At 37.2% G+C, this 21,325-nt stretch overlaps 1 protein-coding gene across 1 annotated transcript; it reads left to right on the plus strand.

The window, feature by feature from the left end:
* Positions 1 to 15,823: 15,823 nt before the first annotated feature.
* On the plus strand, positions 15,824 to 20,221 carry LOC121734667 (cuticle protein 63-like). The gene is made up of 4 exons (XM_042125266.1): positions 15,824 to 15,835; positions 18,986 to 19,306; positions 19,581 to 19,730; positions 20,006 to 20,221. Exons 1-4 carry the CDS (start codon positions 15,824 to 15,826, stop codon positions 20,219 to 20,221), a joined length of 699 nt encoding a protein of 232 aa, XP_041981200.1.
* Positions 20,222 to 21,325: the final 1,104 nt, after the last annotated feature.

Consider the following 21,325-nt stretch of genomic DNA (forward strand, 5'->3'; position numbering starts at 1 on the left):
GTACCGAGTGGGTTGTGATAAGCTATCGACGTCGATACCTCGATACTAATCACGCATAGATAATAAGTGTGTCATAAACACCGATAGCCAAATTGTGCCCTTCACGATGCAAAGTAAATATATCCGCCAATTATAATTTTAATCTATATATATAAAAACAGATTTCCAATTGTGTTAGTAACGCTAAAACTTGAAAACGGCTGAACGGATTGGGCTAATTTTAGTCTCAACATATTCGTAGAAGTCCAGGGAAGGTTTTAAAGTGACACGAAGTTCACCGGGACAGCTAGTAATGTATAGGTTTAATATTTCTGCCAATAATATATTTTGAAGAATACTTATTCTGAATTAGTAAATTTTAGTAGATACAGAAGAATTTAGTACTTCATTTAAAGCTACAAAAAAAGGATGTTACGCAAAAAATGAGAATTTTCTTCATATGTTCCAGATTTCTAACTCCCGTTCTCTGTCTAAGTTCTGTTAAGTGATAAGATTTCGTAAATGTCTTTCTCTGAGTAAATTGTTACATTCCAAGATATCTACTTTAGTTACTTTATTACTTTACAACTCTGTTTACAACGAACCAAGACTCGAACCCCAAATATTTTGGCAATTAATGTGATGTTTTGTGACTTGCCTCTTTGAGACAAGTATAATTATTGTAAAGTAGTTTTCCTATTCTCAGTAAATTAGTAATGCAACAATGTTTCACCAATAAAAGATAAACGAGTAACAATAAAAACCCGAGTGCATCGACATAATAACTTATTAATTTTTATATTGTTATCTTTTGTTTCCTTGATGATAAATTATTATAATACGTAGCAATAGCTTGGATTCTGTACAATATGTCGACTTTCTGCACTATGAATAGAGCTTATAATGTAAAATGTGTGGTTAAAAATTGAAAAACTATCAATAAGGATGAAAAAAGAATACAATCATAGAAACTGTTTTCATAAAACTTTTATTGCAAAACTTATTTTGTTAAATAACTTTTAAAAGTAAATAAAACATTTTTACATCTTTTTCAGTGGGTTTGGTAAGCGTTGGTAACATTTTATATATATTTTACAAACAAAAAACTTACAAACTAAACATAAGACTAGAGATAAGAAAAATAATTTTGTTATGAACTTACATGCTGTACTTCTAAATCTATGGCAAGTATCTTACAACAAATCTATTTTTGGCTACACCTATTTGGTTAGACTATGATCTACCACCCTTTGCCGTGTATCCCGGAAGATATGATGTGACCAGAAATTCCATGGGATCCGAGTATCCCAACGGGACTACCGATGTACCGGCCTATGCCAATTCCACTGCCTATACCGCCAATCCCACTGCCTATACCGCCAATTCCAGTACCTATCCCGCCAATCCCAATACCGATACCACTAACTCCAATGCCGCCCACCACAGGAGATACCACCTGTTGTACCCCTACGGGCACAGGCTGTGGTACCCCCACTGGTACCGCCGCTGGTACTCCCACGGCGTATGGTTGGGGTACTGGTATACCGACACCCTGCGTCACGGTAACCGGGACCGGCTGCGCTACGGGATATGGTACCGGTCTGTCGACTGGTACGGCGACGGGCCTGGTCACGATGTGGGCGACGGGATGTGGGACCGATACTGGCACCGCTCGGGGACTATCAACCGGTACCCCCACGTGGACAGGTACCGGGACCGGCCGTGGGACGGACACGGGCACGGGCTGTGGTACCGGGATCGCTACGCGGTTGTGGTACTCAGAGTACGTGTGACGGACGGGGATGCCTGATGCTACCGGAACACCTGATCCTACGGCAATGCCTGGTCCTACGACGCCTGATCCTACGGCAATGCCTGACCCTACAACGCCTGGTCCCACGGCAATGCCCGATCCTACAATGCCAGATACTCCGTGGATGCCTGATGCTATGGCGATGCCTGATGCTGACCGCTTTTCCTGCTCGCCCCGGCTCAGGTAGACCAGGCAGAAGAGTAGTAGAAGCTGAAATAAAATAAAAATGCTTAATTTTTTTAAATATAATTATAAAAATTATATCCAGGGTTGTCACTAATTTCAAATTTAGCACAGCATAACTATTAAGGGTGCGTCCACAAATTACGTGAGGTATATAAGTGGGGGAGGGAGTCAAGTCAAATCTCATCTAATCTTACGTTGGGGGGAGGGAGGGTCTCAGCAATTCTCACGTAAATTTTTTACTCATTTTTATAAAAAAAAATATACTGTTTTGGTCCATTTTAATGTTTAGATTAAGATCTTTCTCTAATTCGTTCGAAAGAAAATAATTTCATTTATACTTTGACGTTATACCCACTGTATACATCTACTGACAGTCAAACAATCCAACGCGTTTACAAACCCACATTTAAAAAAATCTCACGTGAGATTGCGGAGTGGGGGAAAGGGGTTCAGAAAATCTCACGCAATCTCACCAGAGGGGGAGGGGGGGTCAGAAAATAAATAAAAACACCTCACGTAATTTGTGGACGCCCCCTAATGTCTCGTTGAGGATTAAAATATAGCTGATGATGTATAAAAATGCTTGCCGAGTATTACAAGAGGGATGAAAACAGTATAATTGTTTCTATAATCGCCATTATAAATCTTAGTCCCATAGCATATTTAAAGTTAATTAGTAACTCATTAGTCATTATCAACATTTTATTTTTTACTTCATTTTATTTAAAATTAGATGATTTATGTTATTACATTTTTAATTGAATCAACTTTAATGTTTAATATATTAATCAGAACTCACATATCTGAGACGCAGCATGTCTAACACGGTGTGCGCAGGCGCAAAGAAAGTGGTGTGTGGATGAAAGTGATGGTATTTATATCGCAGTAAACCCGCCCGAAACATGAGCACACCCTGTATGGGAAAAGCGAGAAAGCCTGGATTTGTATAAAGCTGTTAATTAATCGACTCTAAATGTTATCAATGCGAAAAAGTGTCCGACCGCTTGTCTATCTGTTGCTTCTTCACGCCAAAACCGCTAAACCGATTTTGCTGAAATTTGGTGTGAAGATACTTTGAGCCCCAAGAAAGGACATAAGATACTTTTTTCCCCGGAAAAAATTACGTTACCTGCGCGATAAACTAATTTTGGCGAAACGGTGTTACGGGCGTCGTCTAGTCCACTCTAAATGTTATCAAAGCTGAAAGGTGTCCGACTGCTTTTCTGTCTGTTGCTTCTTCATCTTCACGCTTCAACAACATTAAAGTTATTTTGATATATTTTGAATCCTTGAAGAACAGTTTTCAGGCTGAAAAATGTGCGTATTCCTGTTTACCAAAGTTACAGATTACTTTGCTTACGAACGAACTTTGCTTAGATAAAGAAACTGAAATATCTCCTTCTTCTAAATTTTCATAATTCGAATATCTCCTTCTTCTAACTTACTTCTGATTGATTTCGCTGCTGTCATTAAAACAGATTTAGCTTGTCCCTCGGGCACCCCTGAGATCATATCAAAGGGTTTTCGTGCTTAGCTACTGGACAGGCAAAATGCGTGTAATAGCTAGATTGCCTGTGGGATAGTAAAAGTTCTCAAAAAAAAAACAAAACACTCCGAACCCGTATCATGCCCGACTCACCCGTTCCATAGTCAGCAGGGGTGCTCATCAGGCAATTGCAGTAGCAGCAAGCCCGTTGTATCTTGTAGGGGCAGAATGCTTGCCTTCTCAAGCACGTGGTCCGCTCCGGAGCGTAGCTGAAGTACTCTTGAATTTTGATGCACTTTGATCGGCCGACCACACAAAAAGTTCACAGCGATTATATTGAAAAACCAAAAGGGAAAGAAACTTGAAATTCCAGCTGGATTGAGCCTTTTCAAGGAAAAATTATCAGAAAAACTTTTCTCGTATGCCGTCAAGCCCGGTCCCCGGCAAAAAGGGACCAGTAAACACTTGTCATCTGTCAAGTGTCAAAGATATGTATTCTTCGTCTTCTTCCGACAGTGCTGAATTGCCATATTATGTTAAAGGTTCATCCAACAGTTGATGAACAGAAACTCCCAAACTGAGCTACATCCCAACAGTGGAAATCAAACACAACACAAATCCAGAGTGTAATTTGAGAACTTATTATTTAATTATTAAGGAAATTAAGGAAATATTAAATTATAACAAAATTAAGTGCACAACCAGCTACCACTAAATAATTGATTCTGGCAACGTAGGAGTTGCAGTGATCGAAATTTGTAGTGGACAAACAGCCCGGAAAATAGTATACTAAAATTAGTCTTCGTAAACATTATTTTAATCGATGAATTTTTCTAAGCTTGAAAAACCACTTTGACTGAAGCTTTGCTAATAAAAATAATAAACTACAGCTCTATATAAATCCACAAGTTTTATCTCATATTAACGAGTGTATCAGTTCTAATGGTCTAAGTCTAGGATTCTAGATCAAGACGTAAGCTGTTATATAACTACTAATAAAATCTAGGTTTTATATTGTTACATATTTGTCGGTCTCGCCCAACGCCAACTATTTGTTCTAATTATTGAGTAAGTATTTCACCTAGGTGTTATTCTAGGGCATCTGTGTTTCAATCGAATTCTAATATGGTGAGATTTATAGGATTGGTTTTATACGTAATAGGTTACTTATTGTTGCTTGGGATCGAAGCAAGATAAATGTTGATATTGGAATGCATACTAATATTATAAACGCGAAAGTGTGTCTGTCTGTCTGTCTGTCACCTCTTCACATTCAAGTGTCTGAACCGATTTTGCTGTTTAGTAAGGATGTTCTATGAGTCCGCGGTAAAGGACCTAAGATACTTTTTATGTCGAAAAAATGTACGGTTCCCGAACAATAAATGAATTTGGCGCAACGGAGTTGTGGGCATCATCTAGTCACAACGAGACTTGAGTTCTTTCACAGAGCTTTTGTATATTTTGTACAGGAAAATGGTTTCAAATAAAAAATAAAATGTATTCAATGTACAGCTAGATAATTATATTAGCCAGATGATGAAGGAGGTAAGTTACAAGGTTTGTTCAAATTAAAAGTGAAAAATGAGTAATTGTTCTTATGTTATAAAATGTTAGTTACCCGGTTCATTCACTTATGTCTTCAATTAAGAACTGTAGTAAATCATCAGTGACGCCAAACTGATGAACAAAAAGTACATAATAAAAAAACTTGAGAGGTATCAAGGGACACCAGAATGGAACGAAGTTATTTCTTATGTTCAAAAAACCTGTGTACATATTATACACTCAAAAAATTTAAAAAATCGCCATAGATATTGACGCCCAGGAATACTAACAACTCGTCGGTTTATTCTCAAAAAACAGCATATATTTGACTCACAGGAATACTATCAACGCTCTCTGTCCCTACCATGCAGGTATTAATAAAAAAGTGTCGAGGTCAAATATCGTTCTGTCTAACCTATCTAGCCTTTACGCCGAACATCGTTCCAAAAATAAATAAATAAAAAATAAAAAAAACATGATCATTCCATCAATCCGTGGGTTTCATTAAGACGTTCAGTTTCGCCGTCAATCTATACCAGATTGATGGACTAAACTGATGAGTGATGACTGATGAGAAACTGAGCGTGTAACCTATAACGTCAGTATTCATTATCAAGAAGTAAACTGTAGTTCTTGTATATAGGTGCGTATGTTAATAGGTTACATCGTTTACCAAGATAGAAAGACGTAACATGAAGTTGTCCTGCTAGTTTGAACAGAACACCATATACGTTATACAGGCCAGACACCATAATTATACATAATACAGGCAAATATACACCATATACAGACCACCGCCTATGGATCACTGTATGGATTGTGTATTAATACATTATTTTAATTATCTAAAAAAAATATTTGAATTAGCTCAAAGATTTTTTTATAAGATAAGGGGGCAAACGACCTAACAGGTCACCTGATGGAAAGCAACTACCGTCGCCAATGGACACTCGCAACATCAGAAGACCTGCTGGTGCGTAATTTTTCTGCAAAACGAGACAATGTAGTTGTCTTATTGCAATACCATTTAGGACATTGACCAAGAAGTGTGGTACGTATTCAGGTGAGCAACGAATACGCGGTCTGGTTGACAATTCGCTTTACGTAAGTTTCGCATTGATTTTGCGGCATCTTGTGATTTGGCGGGGCTACTCAATACCCAATAGGTGAAGGATTTTTCTTGAGATGCGCGCTGACTGGGAAAGAAATTCTAAGTTTGAGAGTGTCTAGGCTCAGACGCGGAAACAGCTTGAAATTTTGGGGACGTGTCATCTGTGGCTAAATTAAAGACACATAGTAATTACTTAGACTTGAGAGATGCAGTTCTCCATAAACCCTCGGATCTCCCATATCTTGGCTACAAGCTCTATATCTATCTTAAGTGTAATCCTAAGCTCTATATATATCTTAAGTGTAACTTATAATTAGTGAATATTTGATATTTTTTTATTAGTACAACCACATAGAACATTAAAATCACTGGAACTTCATTCTTTGTCGGCCAGACAATACCCTTTTTGGGTAAAAAGAAATCAATGTTCTCGTAAAGAACTAACGAAACGCCCATATTTTTTTCTGTCTTCTGCGATGTCGCTTTTTTTACTTTAATTACTTTGAACAAAGTGCATATTTAACATGTAATACTTAAACGATCAGAAAGTTTAGACACAATAAGTGTCTCACAAAGAACCAAAGAAGTGCAATTATGATAGCAGACAGCTGACAGGGAAGTTACCTCAGCTCACAGCGGTCATGAGGTAAAAACTCGGAGGAAACCAGCAACCAGCAACCTTATTAGAGACATTCCAGCACGCGCTAACGCAACCGGAAAATCACCATCTGTATAGAAATTAGTAAAACTCTTACGAGTACTCAATTATCGACTACGGCCCGTCCGGACTCATTTTTTCGAATCGAATCGATTGAAATCGTATAGGAAGTCGTACAAGAACAAAATTGTATACTTTATGGTTACAAAGTTTTAAAAAGTAACTTTAAATGTACTTAAGAATAATATAAGGTTCTCTATGTCTAGTTTTCTTAAATTTTAATTAAGAAAATGAGCTTCAATTATCATTACCTAAAACTTTAAATGTTAAAATCGTACAACGAATCTGTTTGCAAACGTACGTGGGGATACCCATAATTTTAAATTATAATTTACTTATACTTGAAACTATTATATCTATTCTATGTTTACCATAATATATTTTTTATTAAATTTAATATTATTGTTCCACCAAAATCCATATTTTAGCAAACATATTTTTTCCCTGTTTTTCCATTATATTCTGTATTAATTCACCAAAGCTTACTAGTTGCATATCAAGTTCAATCTGTATGTGTAGTCTAGTGGACTGAAAACTTGCACACAATGTCAATGCTAGCGGACTGGCTCACAATACCTGACGCAACAGATGAGCTTGGCCAAGTGCAAATCTCACGTAATCTTTCACTGTCTAGTCACTGTAGCAGGTGGCTCGCTTACACGTGTCTGATTTGAAGGACAATTTTGCGAATGTAGAAATTGCTAATAATTTGAATCTTAAAAGCAAGTACATGTCGTCGCCTCTTTCTGACGACGCGTACATACCCATAAAGTTAATATACCTAGCGGAATGGAGCAACAATCTCGAGCTGTCAAACGAAACCGAAATTGGTTTCATCTGTGTGTAAAAATATGTGTACGTATACACTTACACAAGCATGATTGAACATGTTTTCTATGAGATTAAATTGTCAACGTGCGGCACGTGCCAACTGGGCATCAAAAAAAGAGTGCTGCTGTCTATCACACGTCTCTTTTTACCACGCAGTGTTACTATAGTGACATCTCTCTTGCTCAGGCCTTTTCTCTATTCCACTAGGTATATTAACTTTATGTACATACCACATCCTCGTTGCTTCGATGTGATATGCCACAATAATTAGTGTGCAAGGCGGTGTTATCGCAAATTAACTTACTTATTAATAAATTATCGCAAATTAACTCGTGACATTTTGTCCTGAGATTATAATATGACAAATGGTCTGAGGGATTGCAGTGTAGTTCATGAACTTCATATTAAATACTACTAAATATATCGCTGCTTCATACTATGTATTTACAAACAATTATACGTGGGAGAGCCATGCTTCGGCACGAATGGGCCGGCTCGACCGGAGAAATACCACGTTCTCACAGAAAACCGGCGTGAAACAGCGCTTGCGCTGTGTTTCGCTGAGTGAGTGAGTTTACCGGAGGCCCAATTCCCTTTCCTATCCTCCCCTATTCCTTTCCCTTCCCATCCCTACCCTCCCCTATTACCCTATTCCCTCTAAAAAGGCCGGCAACGCACCTGCAGCTCTTCTGATGCTGCGAGTGTCCATGGGCGACGGAAGTTGCCCTCTTTCATAAAAAAAAAAAAGAATGTTTTAGAAATACATAAAAAGTAGTCTTCATTCCGACCGCTACCAAGTGAATAAACATTTAAGAAACGTTCTTCGCTTTTTTTTTTAATATTTTTATTTTAAATATCTAAAAACAACAGTTTAACAGATTTTCTAACTCAGGACACTATTTGCATCCAATGTAAATAGTTGATGTAATGCTCACAACTCAGTTTATAGCTAACACTATGATCTAGAATGGTTTAAGCAATACCACGCAGGACATGAGTCAGGTGACGCATAAGGCTTCTATTACAGCGTGAATATTGATCAGGGATTATTACTAAATACTATCCAAGTAGAGACAAAGTTGACGTTGACATAATGTCAGTATCAGCCTATGGACTTATACCTAAGACGCCCCTTCACGTTTCTCATTGCAAAGCTGTGTGTAGCATGCGCTATCATCGTCGATCTTTGGCATCAATCGACGAACATGCCTATCTACATATTCGTATTGGTCCATCACAATATGTGAACTTGCAGAGGACGTAAAAAACTGTCACTATCATCATCTGTGCAGCTCTGGATTCATGTAACGGCAGTATAGGCCATGGCCTATGGGTGGCAGCGTCCTATGGAGTCCTAGGGCAGCGTCCCAGGATGTTACAACTGATTTTCATGTATCCATCCATGACAATGTCATCCAAGCCATGTAACTCATAAGTCTGTAATTTAATGTTTCAAACATAAACTTTTTACTACGGCCGGCAATGCACTTGCAACTCTTCTGATATTGCGAGTGTAGTATTGCGAGCGACGGTAGTTACTTTCCATCAGATGACCCGTTTGCCCTTTTGCCCCGAATTTTATAAAAAAAAACTTATTAAGTACAACAAAATGGGAATGAGACTTTTTCCAATAAATATTTTAAGCATTTCGCAAACAACTTTTTATAACACAGTTAAACTTTTTTCCAATTATTTACAACCTATTTAGAATGTAAAGAAGTGAATTCTGGTATGTAAAGTATGTTACATATTCTACGCAATTCATTACACTCAATTTGAGCTCTTATGTCATTGCAATAAACGCGAAAATCGCATGTGATCGCATCCTGTTTTATATGCCATGTAACTTTTTGTTGATTTTCAATAATCTTTCTTAGCTTGTTGAGTTAAGGTTGAATTTGGCGTAAGTGTAAAAGTACCCTATATATGGTATAGTTTTTATGGCATTTCTCAAATGACATAATGTATAGGACAAGATCCAGATTATATAATATGCTCGTGACATAATAATGTAGTCCTAACCTAACCTACTTAACTCAATGTATTAATGAACCTATGGCGTTACAGAATAAAGAGTCAGGGGGCTTAGCAAATACGTTTTCTTTATCGTTTCTTTATAGAATCACCGATCAAAATGTATGGAATCGAAATCCTGAAAATTACTTCCCTATAATATAATTGAGGGGATATACGTGGTGCCTGGTGGCCACAAAGGAAGATGTTCCGACCGAGCGAGGTGGTATGCTCGGTCAGGCTGGAGCCCACGTGATACATTTCACTTGCTGTCGTATACAGGGTGTAACAAAAATAAGTGATAATACTTTAGGGTGTGTACGTGTTCCTTGTAGAGAGTTCACTGTGAAAGTAGCAGCTGAAAGACCAAATATTTTTTTCTCTTTTGTATGGGGAAACTCGTGACGCTCGGGACCTTGCCCATACAAAATTGAGAAAAAATTCGTCTTTCAGAGCTGCTACTTTCACAGTGAACTCTCTATAAGGAACACGTACACACCCTCAAGTAATATCACTTATTTTTGTTACATACTGTATATACCGACGCACTTAGAAAACTTCGATAGCGCGATGCAGGAATGTGAGGCGAATTGTGGGTACCGCCACAATCCACATAATAATTAATTTATTATATAAGAAGACAGAACCTACCGAACCTCCCTTTGTTAAAGATTCTATGAAAGTTTAGAATCGCTTTATGTGAATTTAAATCGACCACGACTTCTTCAGACCTTCAAGACCTTAAGGATCGGAATGTGTAAATGTTAAGGAGATAAGCGGACACATCCATTCTAACAGGGACCATGCCTTCACTTCACCTTGCTCTAATATACTTATTGTCACTTACAAAGGATTATATTCATTAGGACCTTCAAAATAAGGTGTAAAGTCCTATATTAGTGTTGTTTTAAGATGCCTAATTGCTACACATAAACAAAACTTTTGCATATCTATAATTCAAATTATACAATTGAAATTAAACTCTGCGTGCAGAAAATAAAGTCCAAATCAGCTTGAACCAACTCGCTACTGTTAATTATTGTTATAGATTCTGTGGGAATCTGAGCCCTTTCGAATGTAATTTACGGTGCCATATGCAAACTGGTTAAGGAATAATTGCAAAAGTTGCATCAGAAACGGACCAGCCCAATTGTCTATGTAGCAACCGGCGGCGCCTGCGCACCGTTTGACCACTACCTAGTAGAGAAATTAGGTAAAAGTTTGCAATAAAATACTTTGCACTTTTTTTCTAAATTTATTGAGTATCTACAGGGTGTAACAAAAATAAGTGATAATACTTTAGGGTGTGTACGTGTTCCTTGTAGAGAGTTCACTGTGAAAGTAGTAGCGCTGAAAGACCAAAATTTTTTTTCACTTTCGTATGGGGAAACTCGTGACGCTCGGGCCCTTGCCCATACAAGAGTGAAAATTTTTTTTCTACTTTGAGCGCTGCTACTTTCACAGTGAACTCTCTACAAGGAACATGTACACACCCTAAAGTATTATCACTTATCTTTATTACACACTGTATACTATATAATATTATAAAGCGGAAGAGTTTGTTTGTTTGTTTGAACGCGCTAATCTCAGAAACTATTGGTCCGATTTGAAAAAATATTTTATTTTTAAATAGCCCATTTATCGAGGAAGGCTATAGGCAATATTTGTTTATGCTGAGACTAATAGGAGCGAAGAAAATATAGAGGAAAATGTGGAAAAAACGGGGAGAAATTATTTGAAAGGGCTTATTTAAACGCGCTAATCTCAGGAACTACTGATCCGATTTAAAAATTATTTTAGTGTTAGATACCCTACTTATCGAGGAAGGCTATTGGCTATATTTTATCACGCTAAGACTAAAAGAAGCGAAGAAATAGAGGAAAATGTGGAAAAACGGGGGAAATTATTTGAAAGGGCTAATATCTCACGAACTACTGGAGCAATTTTTGTTATTTTTCGCATAGAAGTAGACGTGAAGGGTCATAGGCTATTTTTGTGGACTTATTTGTCTGTGAAATATCAAATTTACGCGGGTGAAGCCGCGCGGAACGTCTAGTATTATTATAAAAGTATAAGTCGCATATTATATGTGCTATTTATAACATAAAAATATTATTATTATACTTCATTATATGCCTTCTTTCATTATATGACCTCTGTGGCTCAGTGGTGAGCGCGTCGGTAGCTCAAGCCGGGGGTCGCGGGTTCGAATCCCGCCGACGGAACAAATATTTTTCAAAGTTCCCGGGTCTGGATGTGTATTAAATATGTGTATGATATAATAAAAATCTTAAATATATGTATAGTATAAAAGTATTAAATATATTTCCGTTGTTTGGTGCCTGTAACACAAGTCCTTCAGGTACTTAGCACGGGGCCAGACTGACGTGGTGTGAAGCGTCCATAGATATTATTATTATTATTATTATTTTTATTCTTTTTAAAAGAACGATTTCTCGACTACACTCTAACAAAGAAATCTACATAAATAATAAAATTAATTTTAAAACAATCAGATCAAAATTACTAACTACGTCCTTTTGGCTGCTACAATACCATGGACATACACACTGGCAGACAGACAGACAGACACAAACTTATAACAGCCTTCGTTTTTATCAAGGATTAGAAATAAAATAAATCAAACTCATTTTTTTTTCAGGCCCGGACTTGATGACTCACTATAGGTTATCAATAATTTATTTTTTGAAAAGCAAGCTTTTTCTAAGTAAAATCTTATATTTTAATCAAAAAATCTAATTCTCAATTAAGCTTTTCCTTAGTATTTAGTAAAATGTTATATTATTGTAATCAATAAAATCTTTTTCTCGTTATCAACAGGGCAAAAGACATCAACGCGCGATTCCGCGCACGTAGCGCCACCGAAATCGGTTTTGACCAATTGCCAATTTTACGTTTGAGACTTTAAGTGGTTTCTAATTTGCAATTTCATGTGCAAATGGTGTATCATCATCATGATTTATTTCTTGAGTAGGCGCCGTGAATCCAATCCATTTTTTAACCACACAATAAGTGCGGATTAAAAAATGTTAAAATCTTGAAAACGAGTTTCTTACGCCGGTTCTTCGTACGGTGGTAGGCACCGTAGTATCAACATTCTGAGAGCATTTTTTTTCTTAAATCTTTTTTTTTATGAAATAAGGGGGAAAACGAGCAAATGGGTCACCTGATGGAAAGCAACTTCCGTCGCCCATGGAAACTCGCAACATCGGAAGAGCTGCAGGTGCGTTGCCGGCCTTTTAAGGGGTAATAGGGGTGGGTAGGGAAGGGAAAGGGTAAGGGATTGGGCCTCCGCTAAACTCACTCACTCGGCGAAACACAGCGCAAGTGCTGTTTCATGCCGGTTTTCTGTGAACCCGTGGTATTTCTCCGGTCGATCCGGCCTATTCGTGCCGAAGTATGGCTCTTCCACGTCTATTTTCAGAAATAAGACAATTTTTATTTTGTTTATTATTTATTATTTACGAATTTGATGGTCAGCAGGTCATTGTTAAGGGTCCTGACATTATTTTAATCATATTATGACGTTATAGGCTTAAGGAAACATGGAGTGTTAATGAGTTGCAAAACTAGACAGAGTTAGGGAAAAGTCTCTACATATTGTATTCATATACTATTAATTCTATGTCTAAATCTAATAGATTTCGAAAATACTGGAGTCAATTTTTCAAAACTGGAATTTCGGATAATATCTCCAGATAAACAAGTACTTTGGTAATGAGTAGAGACCACAAATCTAGCATTGTACCAGATAAAATGTTAGTATGATAGAGTCTAGAGACCACTGATCGCTGTGAAGCATATGTGTACTAACCCACAATTTTTTTAAATATTTTGAATGTAGTCTTATTATAAATCATCTAAAGAACATAACTGGATTCATAACTCGATACGTATTTTTTGTCGGTTAGTACACGAATGCTTAACAGCGTCCAAATCAGAATCTATTACAAAACATAATCAAATTTATAACCTTCCTACATTCAAATAATTGCAATCACCATCAACACGACAAAACAAGATAAAAGCTAGCATTTGCATCATAGTATTGTTCCTGGTCCTACTGAACCTAAGTCCTACGCGGTGTAGGGCACAAAATGTCAGCTTGCGAAATGGCCGGCCGCTATTGGCTCACTAATTTATACCCACTATTACTAGCCTAGTGTTCAAATGTATAACAATTGGGAAATTCATCATCATCATCTTTTGTCCAGCGCGGGAATTTGACTTGATGTGACGGTACCACCACGTAATTCGTAAAAAAATTGACCATCGTCTTTATTTTATTAAATACTAGCGACCCGCCCTGGCGTCGCACGAGTATAAAATATATTATAGCCACTGAAAAAATGACTAAAGTCGATAGCCTATGATCCTTCACGTGGTCTACTTCTTATCTGTGCCAAATAACATAAAAATTGCTCCAGTAGTTCGCGAGATAAGCCCTTTTAAATATTTCACCCCGTTTTTTTCATATTCTATAAAATATAGCCTTCCTCAATAAATGGGCTATCTAACACTGAAAGAATTTTTCAAATCGGACCAGTAGTTTCTGATATTAGCGCGTTCAAGTTAGCCCTTTCAAATAATTTTCCCCGTTTTTTCCACATATTCCTCTATTTCTTCGCTCCTATTAGTTTTAACGTGATAAAATATAGCCTTTCACAATAAATGGGCTATCTAACACTGAAAGAATCATCAAAATCCGTTGCGTAGTTTTAAAGATTAAAGGGGACAAAGGGATATGAGGGGAAAAAGGCGACTTTGTTTTATAATATGTATAGAAGTAACCACAAGATTTCAAAACTCAGGATAATGCATCGTGCCATGCTGAGTTTTGTTTGTTTTAAAAAGTCATCAAGAATCTGTCTGTCTGTTACCTCTTCACGCTCGAACCACTGAACCGATTTTGCTGAAATTTGGCATGGAGATACTTTGAGTCCCGGGAAAGCACATAGGATACTTTATATCCCGGAAAAATGTACGGTTCCCGCGCGATAAACTAATTTTGACCCAACGGAGTTGCGGGCGTCATCTAGTATTTTGTAATTAGATGACGCCAACAACTCGTTCGTTTATCGCGACTGAACCATATATTTTTTTCGGGATATAAGTACCTATGTCCTTTCCCGGAACTCAAAGTATCTCCATAAGAAATTTCAGCAAGATCGGTTCAGTGGTTCGAGCGTGAAGAGGTAACAGTCAGACAGACACATTTTCGCATTTATAATATAAGCTATGGATGTTTAGGACAACAGTTTAGGCAAAGGCCCCACGCCTTTCTTCAGAAAAAATTGAAATTGGAATACTCAGTGTTTCAATGCTGTATGAAATATTTACGCAATAATTATTAATTTATACAATCATCATTATAAGTCTTATTAATAAGTAATTAATAATATTCGTTCTCTTTTATTTTTTCCCTGAAATAAATAGAGCAGTATTGAAACGTAACATATTTTATTTGCAAAACTTGTTAAAGGCTCAATCAATACATACAATATAGTACTAGCAAATTTTGCTTATCCTAACTATTTTTTGCTCTTTCGCTATTTTTTTGCAACACACAAATTATGGTTGTTTGGACTCAAAAATAAAAACTTCTTTAAGTTTATCGTACTTCAGATAATAATTTATTTCAATTAATACGTAAGTAAAATCAAAATGTACCTTTATTTTATAAAAAGGCGATAAAATTCACACTATTGCTTTTTAAGTAAATCAGGAGTATTTTTTAAACCATCGTCAGTCAAAGCAGTCCGTCAAAGATAGATATTCCAAAACTCCCGAAAACCGCCCAAGACGATTTTGTGACATTTGATTCTGCTATCTGCCGAAATCATTCCTAAGTCCTAACCACTCCTAACGCAACCATCTTGTCTATAACATTTTTTTTATTTTTCTTGCCTTTTTTAAATTTTTTGGCCATAAAGCATACGTTATCCTCATTAATTATTATTAATAAATATAATATCACCCTCCATTCTATCCCATTCGTACATTTATCCCAGTGTAACATGATGTTGCAACTGCCGCCACAGTGGGGCTAGTCTATATAACCCGCGACTCTGCACTTAGCGGCAGTACTGTGTCGTGAACTATTTCAGTGTGGACAGGATCATGAAAACTTTTGTAAGTTCTAGAGCTTTTTGAGCTTAAAATTTTCCGAAAAGTCATTTTGGGGTTCGACAATTATTATTTTTTGGGACAAGTATCCGAACGTCGTGACGTCATACGCGTAATTTGAAATTAGAAGAACTTATTATCGTTTGTTTTGAACAATTCATTATTTATTATTGCCGGTAATATAATTTCTCATTTGTATTTACTTAAAATATTACTTTAGCAACGAAATATTTATGGAGAAAGCATAATTGAACCATCTTATAATTATTAATAATTAAGAGCTACTCAGTATCACTTATTTTTCTAAAAAAAGACTCAAAAGTGCGATTTTCCAAGTGACATAAAAATTAAGATGGCGTCATCCGTTTCCTGCGCAGTGCAAGATTTCAGAGTTTTCGGTTACTGTAACTTCCGGCACGTGTGAACAATGCTGTACCACTCCCCTTTCCGTTGTTTGTGTATTTTTACCTACGGTGATACTAAAAGGAGGGGCATGTATGTATTTTTATCTATTATTCCGTCACAACACCTAAACCACAGCTCTGATTTTGATAAATATTTGTTAGCTTATCTAGATTTGTAATAATTTATTTTCCGGGGTTAAGAAGCGCAGGAAATATTTTATCGGGAAGAAAGAAATCCTGATCCGATCCGGGGACTCAAAGTATCTCTATTTCTTGAAATTAGTCGTTACAGCTTTTAAACTGTCATAAAGTTGATATTTTGAACCCTCTGAGCACAATAGACATATCATTCTGTCTACTCTGCTCTGAGTAATAAAAAAAAACCATATAATTTATGGAGACATTATAAAATGTATTTTGCACTTATTTTTCAAGCATATTTTCCGTACCCTTGTCTACAACGGAAAATATGTTTGAAAACTCTGCAGGTTTAGTTATAGCGTTTTGTCGTTACAAAACGCTATATAACTAAACCTGCAGGGCGATTCACGATTCCCGTACAACACAGATTCGGAAACTTCACCGTGCGGTCATTGGTCAACGCCTAGCGTGGCGAGCATTAATTGGATGTCGCGTGATGAATTTTCCGGATCCAAGTAGAATAACGCATTGTGAATCAGGGCATGTTTATAACTTAAGTAACAGTAGGAAACTGTCACAAGTGAGCAAACATGGGGAGGGTGAATTTTGTGTCATTTAGTAAATTGGTCAAGCAATACGTATTGTGCAATACACAATACGTATTGCTTGACCGATGATATTGTATAATAATAATATTATAAGTGTTTCGTATTATAATAATGTCTATTATACATTTTTGCTTCCTTTGGCCAGTCTTCATTAATCAAAATAGTTAATAACTTTTAACCATCGCTCCACGCGAAAAATCTACCATCCTCATCACCTTGATGAGTGGCAGTCTTCCACCGTGCGTTTCTTTCTGCCGCGCTCTGTAAAACTCTGAAACGAACTGTCACCAGCAGTATTTCCGGACCAAAACGACCTGCAAACCTTCAACAAGATAGCGTATTCCCTCTTAAAAGGCCGGAAACGCACCTGCAACTCTTCTGATATTACGAGTGTCCATGGGCGACGGTAGTTGCTCTCTATCAGGTGACCCGTTTGCTCGTTTGCCCCCTTATTTTATTTTAAAAATCACGTATTGAAACATAATATTATTACCTTAATACTTACCATATACAAGGTGTAACAATTTTAATAAACCCATGGTTAAAAAATTTGAAGCAGATAATAATTATTGTTAACTTTTATTCGCTATATAGGGCAGCAAAAGTATCACAATACAAACAAACAGAGTTACATAACTTATGCACATACCAACTTATCATTTCCAATCGGAATACAAATATATTTCCGGCTTATTAACAATCGACACCCAATCCAGTCATAATGAAAACGAAAGCAAAACAATGCATCATTCATCAACCTCCAAAACATGTCCAAAAGTGACATTAGCAGTGGAGGCATGTGCCATTGAGTCACGAGGGGCACGTGCCAAGTAAAAGTTGTCACACGAAAAACGATTATAATGGCATGGCAATTTTTAGCCTATCGTCCATGGCCTAAAAGTTTGAATGTTTGCACCATTGGATAGCAGCGCAAAGTTCCAAATACTTAATAATAATAATTAAATTTTAACTATACATCTATTATATACGGGTGTAACAAAACTAAGTGATGATACTTTAGAGTTTTTAGTATCCCTAATATTGAGATTGTACAAGTAGCAACTCTGAAAGAGTGAAATTGTTTTGGTGATTTGTATGGGCAAGCGCCCGAGCGTCAGGAATCTTACCATACAATAGTTTTAAAAAAAGTTGTTCTTTCAGCGCTGCCACTTTTAAAGCGAACTCTATATGTGGGACTCATACACACCCTAAAGTAGGTATTATCACTTAGTTTTGTTACACCTTATACAGGGTGTAATAAAAATAAGTGATAATACTTTAGGGTGTGTACGTGTTCCTTGTAGAGAGTTCACTGTGAAAATAGCATACAAAAGTGAAAAAAAATCATCTTTCAGCGCTGCTACTTTCACAATGAACTCTCTACAAGGAACACGTACACACCCTAAAGTATTATCACTTATTTTTGTTACACACTGTATAACCCTGATAGAGTTATATGCTAGCAGAAGCTAGGTAGTATAACTTAGTAGCATTGTGTCAACATAATTCTCGTATAGCTATGTCGATATACCAGTAAGGACAACATTGTACTATAACATAAAATAAAATGGTCTTACCACCATATTATTACCTGTTATATCTTATTAGTTTATGTTAAACATATCACACTTTTCTAGGAAAGATCAATTTTCTGTCGAGGTAAAGATAGAAATACTATTAAATATTATCATTACAGGGCCTGTAGACAAGTGGCAAAGCAAAGTTAACGCTAGCGCTACAAAATGTATGCGATTTGACATAATCCATCGCTTCGCTAGCGAATACTAATGTCAAATCCATACATTTTGTAGCGCTAGCGTTAGCGTTAGCGTTTTGCCACTTGTCTACGGGGGCTGTTTCCATTTTGCATAATATTCTATGACAGGGACATGATTTTTGCCACTACAGCCGTCGCCTGTAGACCCAAGTTAAGTTTATTCATAAGAAAATTTTACATCGTCATAAGCCATTTTACAACAGTAACAATCATCTCTCAATTCCAGATCGCAATATTGTTTGTGACTGCGTCGGTTCTGGCTGAACCGTCCAAGGTCGTGCAGAAGCGAAGCGGTCTCGTCGGCCATTATGGCGGACTTCTCTCCCACGGCTACGGCGTCGGGCCCGCCATAGGCCATGCCGTAGGACCCGCGTACGGCGGCCTGGCATACGGCGGAGTGAGTGGAGTCGGGGTCAGTGGCCTGGCACTGTCGTCTGGCACGATCATTGGCGCGGACGTCCACACGACGGTCACGAAGCACGTCGGTGTGCCAGTACCAGCTCCGTACCCCGTGGCGGTGGATAGACCAGTGGCTGTGCCAGTTAGGGTAAGACTAAAGAATAATATATTGGAATCAAATGCAATGTCTGCGAGAAAAATCACTGTAGAAGTTTTTCTCTATTTTCTCATTTAATTAAACGTTATTCATGTAATTAGGACACCACTTTAAAATTTATTACTTAGTATTAGACATGATGTTTCCTGTTTTTACTACACATTTCTGTACCTGTAACATAGTTTGTCACAGAAGTTTCTTGAAAATGAAGATATGAACTATTTTCAACGTAGAAGCATAGCTTAAAATAATTCTCATTTTTCAGGTAGCAGTGCCAGTGCCAGTAGACCGTCCCTACGCAGTGCCAGTGCCAAGACCGTACCCCGTCGCTGTAGAGAAGCACGTAGCGGTGCCAGTCGACAGGCCCGTGCCAGTGCCAGTACCGCATGCAGTGCCTGTGCCCGTTGTTAAACAGGTGATTATTTTATTGTGTTCTATTTGTAATCTAGAAACCTTGAAAGTGTATAGCGGGACTACGGCTGTATAAGATAGAGCTTAGAAGAGCTACCAAATCACAAGGCCAGTTTTTCTTCTTGTGGCTTAAATCAAACAAATTAGAAGAATTGTATAATAGTAATCTTATACTTTTGTCGCTTAGTGACTATGCGATTACTGATAAAAATACAGAGATAACTCTTTCAGATTTATAATATTAGTACGAATAATGAACCGCCCAACATAAAATTTCAGGTCGGAGTACCAATTCCCCAGCCCTACCCGGTGCCAGTGGCGAAGCCAGTGGCTGTGCCAGTGCCCCAACCCTACGCCGTGCCAGTGGTCAAGTCGGTGATCGGACCCAGCATCATCTCCGGCTACCACGGCGGCTATGGCCACGGCGGCTACGGCCACGGCGGCTACGGCCACGGCTTAGGACTCCACGGCTTAGCGTCGAAACTCGGATGGTAAATTAAAAAAGAACATTCAGTTTGAATTTCGAACAAAGATTGACGTTTAATTTTTTTAATGTTTCACTGAGTATGTAAAGAAACTAAGCCGTAACGTCAAACTGAATGACTCAAAGGCATTTTCGAATGAGGCTTTATAGTCACTTTGTGATTTAGGATAAGTTAGGTTAGGTGTAAGGTTGAGCATGTATGACTCCATATACTTTTCTACCAAGAGCTACGCTAGCGCTCTCTATATATTTGGGCTGAAATAAGCGCCTAACTGAAGCAATGTTTAGTGGTTTGATAAAGGAATTGCCATATATTTTTGTAAAACTAGACCTTTAGTAAATTCAGTGTCTAAAAATATGCATTATTCTTTGAAAATGTTGCTTATAAAAAGTTTTTTTCTTTTTGATCTCCCAACCGATGTTAACATGACGTGTTTAAACTTTTGTAAATATTTTCTGTCTAGGTTAAGTTGAATATAAGTTTATTTCGACCGCAGTCGACTAAATACTATGGATTTTTGTAATAAAATGTGTATGTGAATTTTTGTGTTTATTTTACACTTTCGTAAAACTTTTTCCTTTCCCTATGAACAAACCATTTACTAATTTAAAGTATGGAAATGAGTAAAATGCACCATATTGTAATAATTCCCTTGACTTTTTCGAAACTTTGCAAAACAAGAACGTTTATTATTTTATGTAGGTACTTAAAGTTTACGGGACGAATTTATGCTGACTAGTCACAAGTGTTTAAATATGGGGGAATAAAGATTCTAACCCTCTCTTTAATAAAAATAAAATTCTGCACACGTATGCTAGGAATGATATTTTAAAAAATATCATTTTATTCGTGTTTTATCGAATACCGAGCAAAGCTCGGTCAAATAGCTAGTATTCATAAATATACTAGAGCCTAGGGCAGAACTAGTCATCATCTATTACATGTTCCACATAATATCTTCAAATGTGTCATATGTTACGGTAACCCAGCTGATTAGCGATTAACCTCACGTAACGAGCGGACAGGTAACCTGTTGGAAAGCGGTCTCGCCATATGGCACGGGACTGACATAATCTGCCCTATATTAGCATGATGTAATATAGAACCATCGATT

The sequence above is a fragment of the Aricia agestis genome, chromosome 16, assembly GCF_905147365.1.
Source record: "Aricia agestis chromosome 16, ilAriAges1.1, whole genome shotgun sequence".
Lineage (NCBI taxonomy): Eukaryota > Metazoa > Arthropoda > Insecta > Lepidoptera > Lycaenidae > Aricia > Aricia agestis.

Coding starts and splice junctions, on each gene's coding strand:
- LOC121734667 (XM_042125266.1), top strand. Junction 19,307..19,580: donor CAGTGGCTGTGCCAGTTAGG/GTAAGACTAAAG, acceptor CTCATTTTTCAG/GTAGCAGTGCCAGTGCCAGT. Junction 19,731..20,005: donor CTGTGCCCGTTGTTAAACAG/GTGATTATTTTA, acceptor ATAAAATTTCAG/GTCGGAGTACCAATTCCCCA.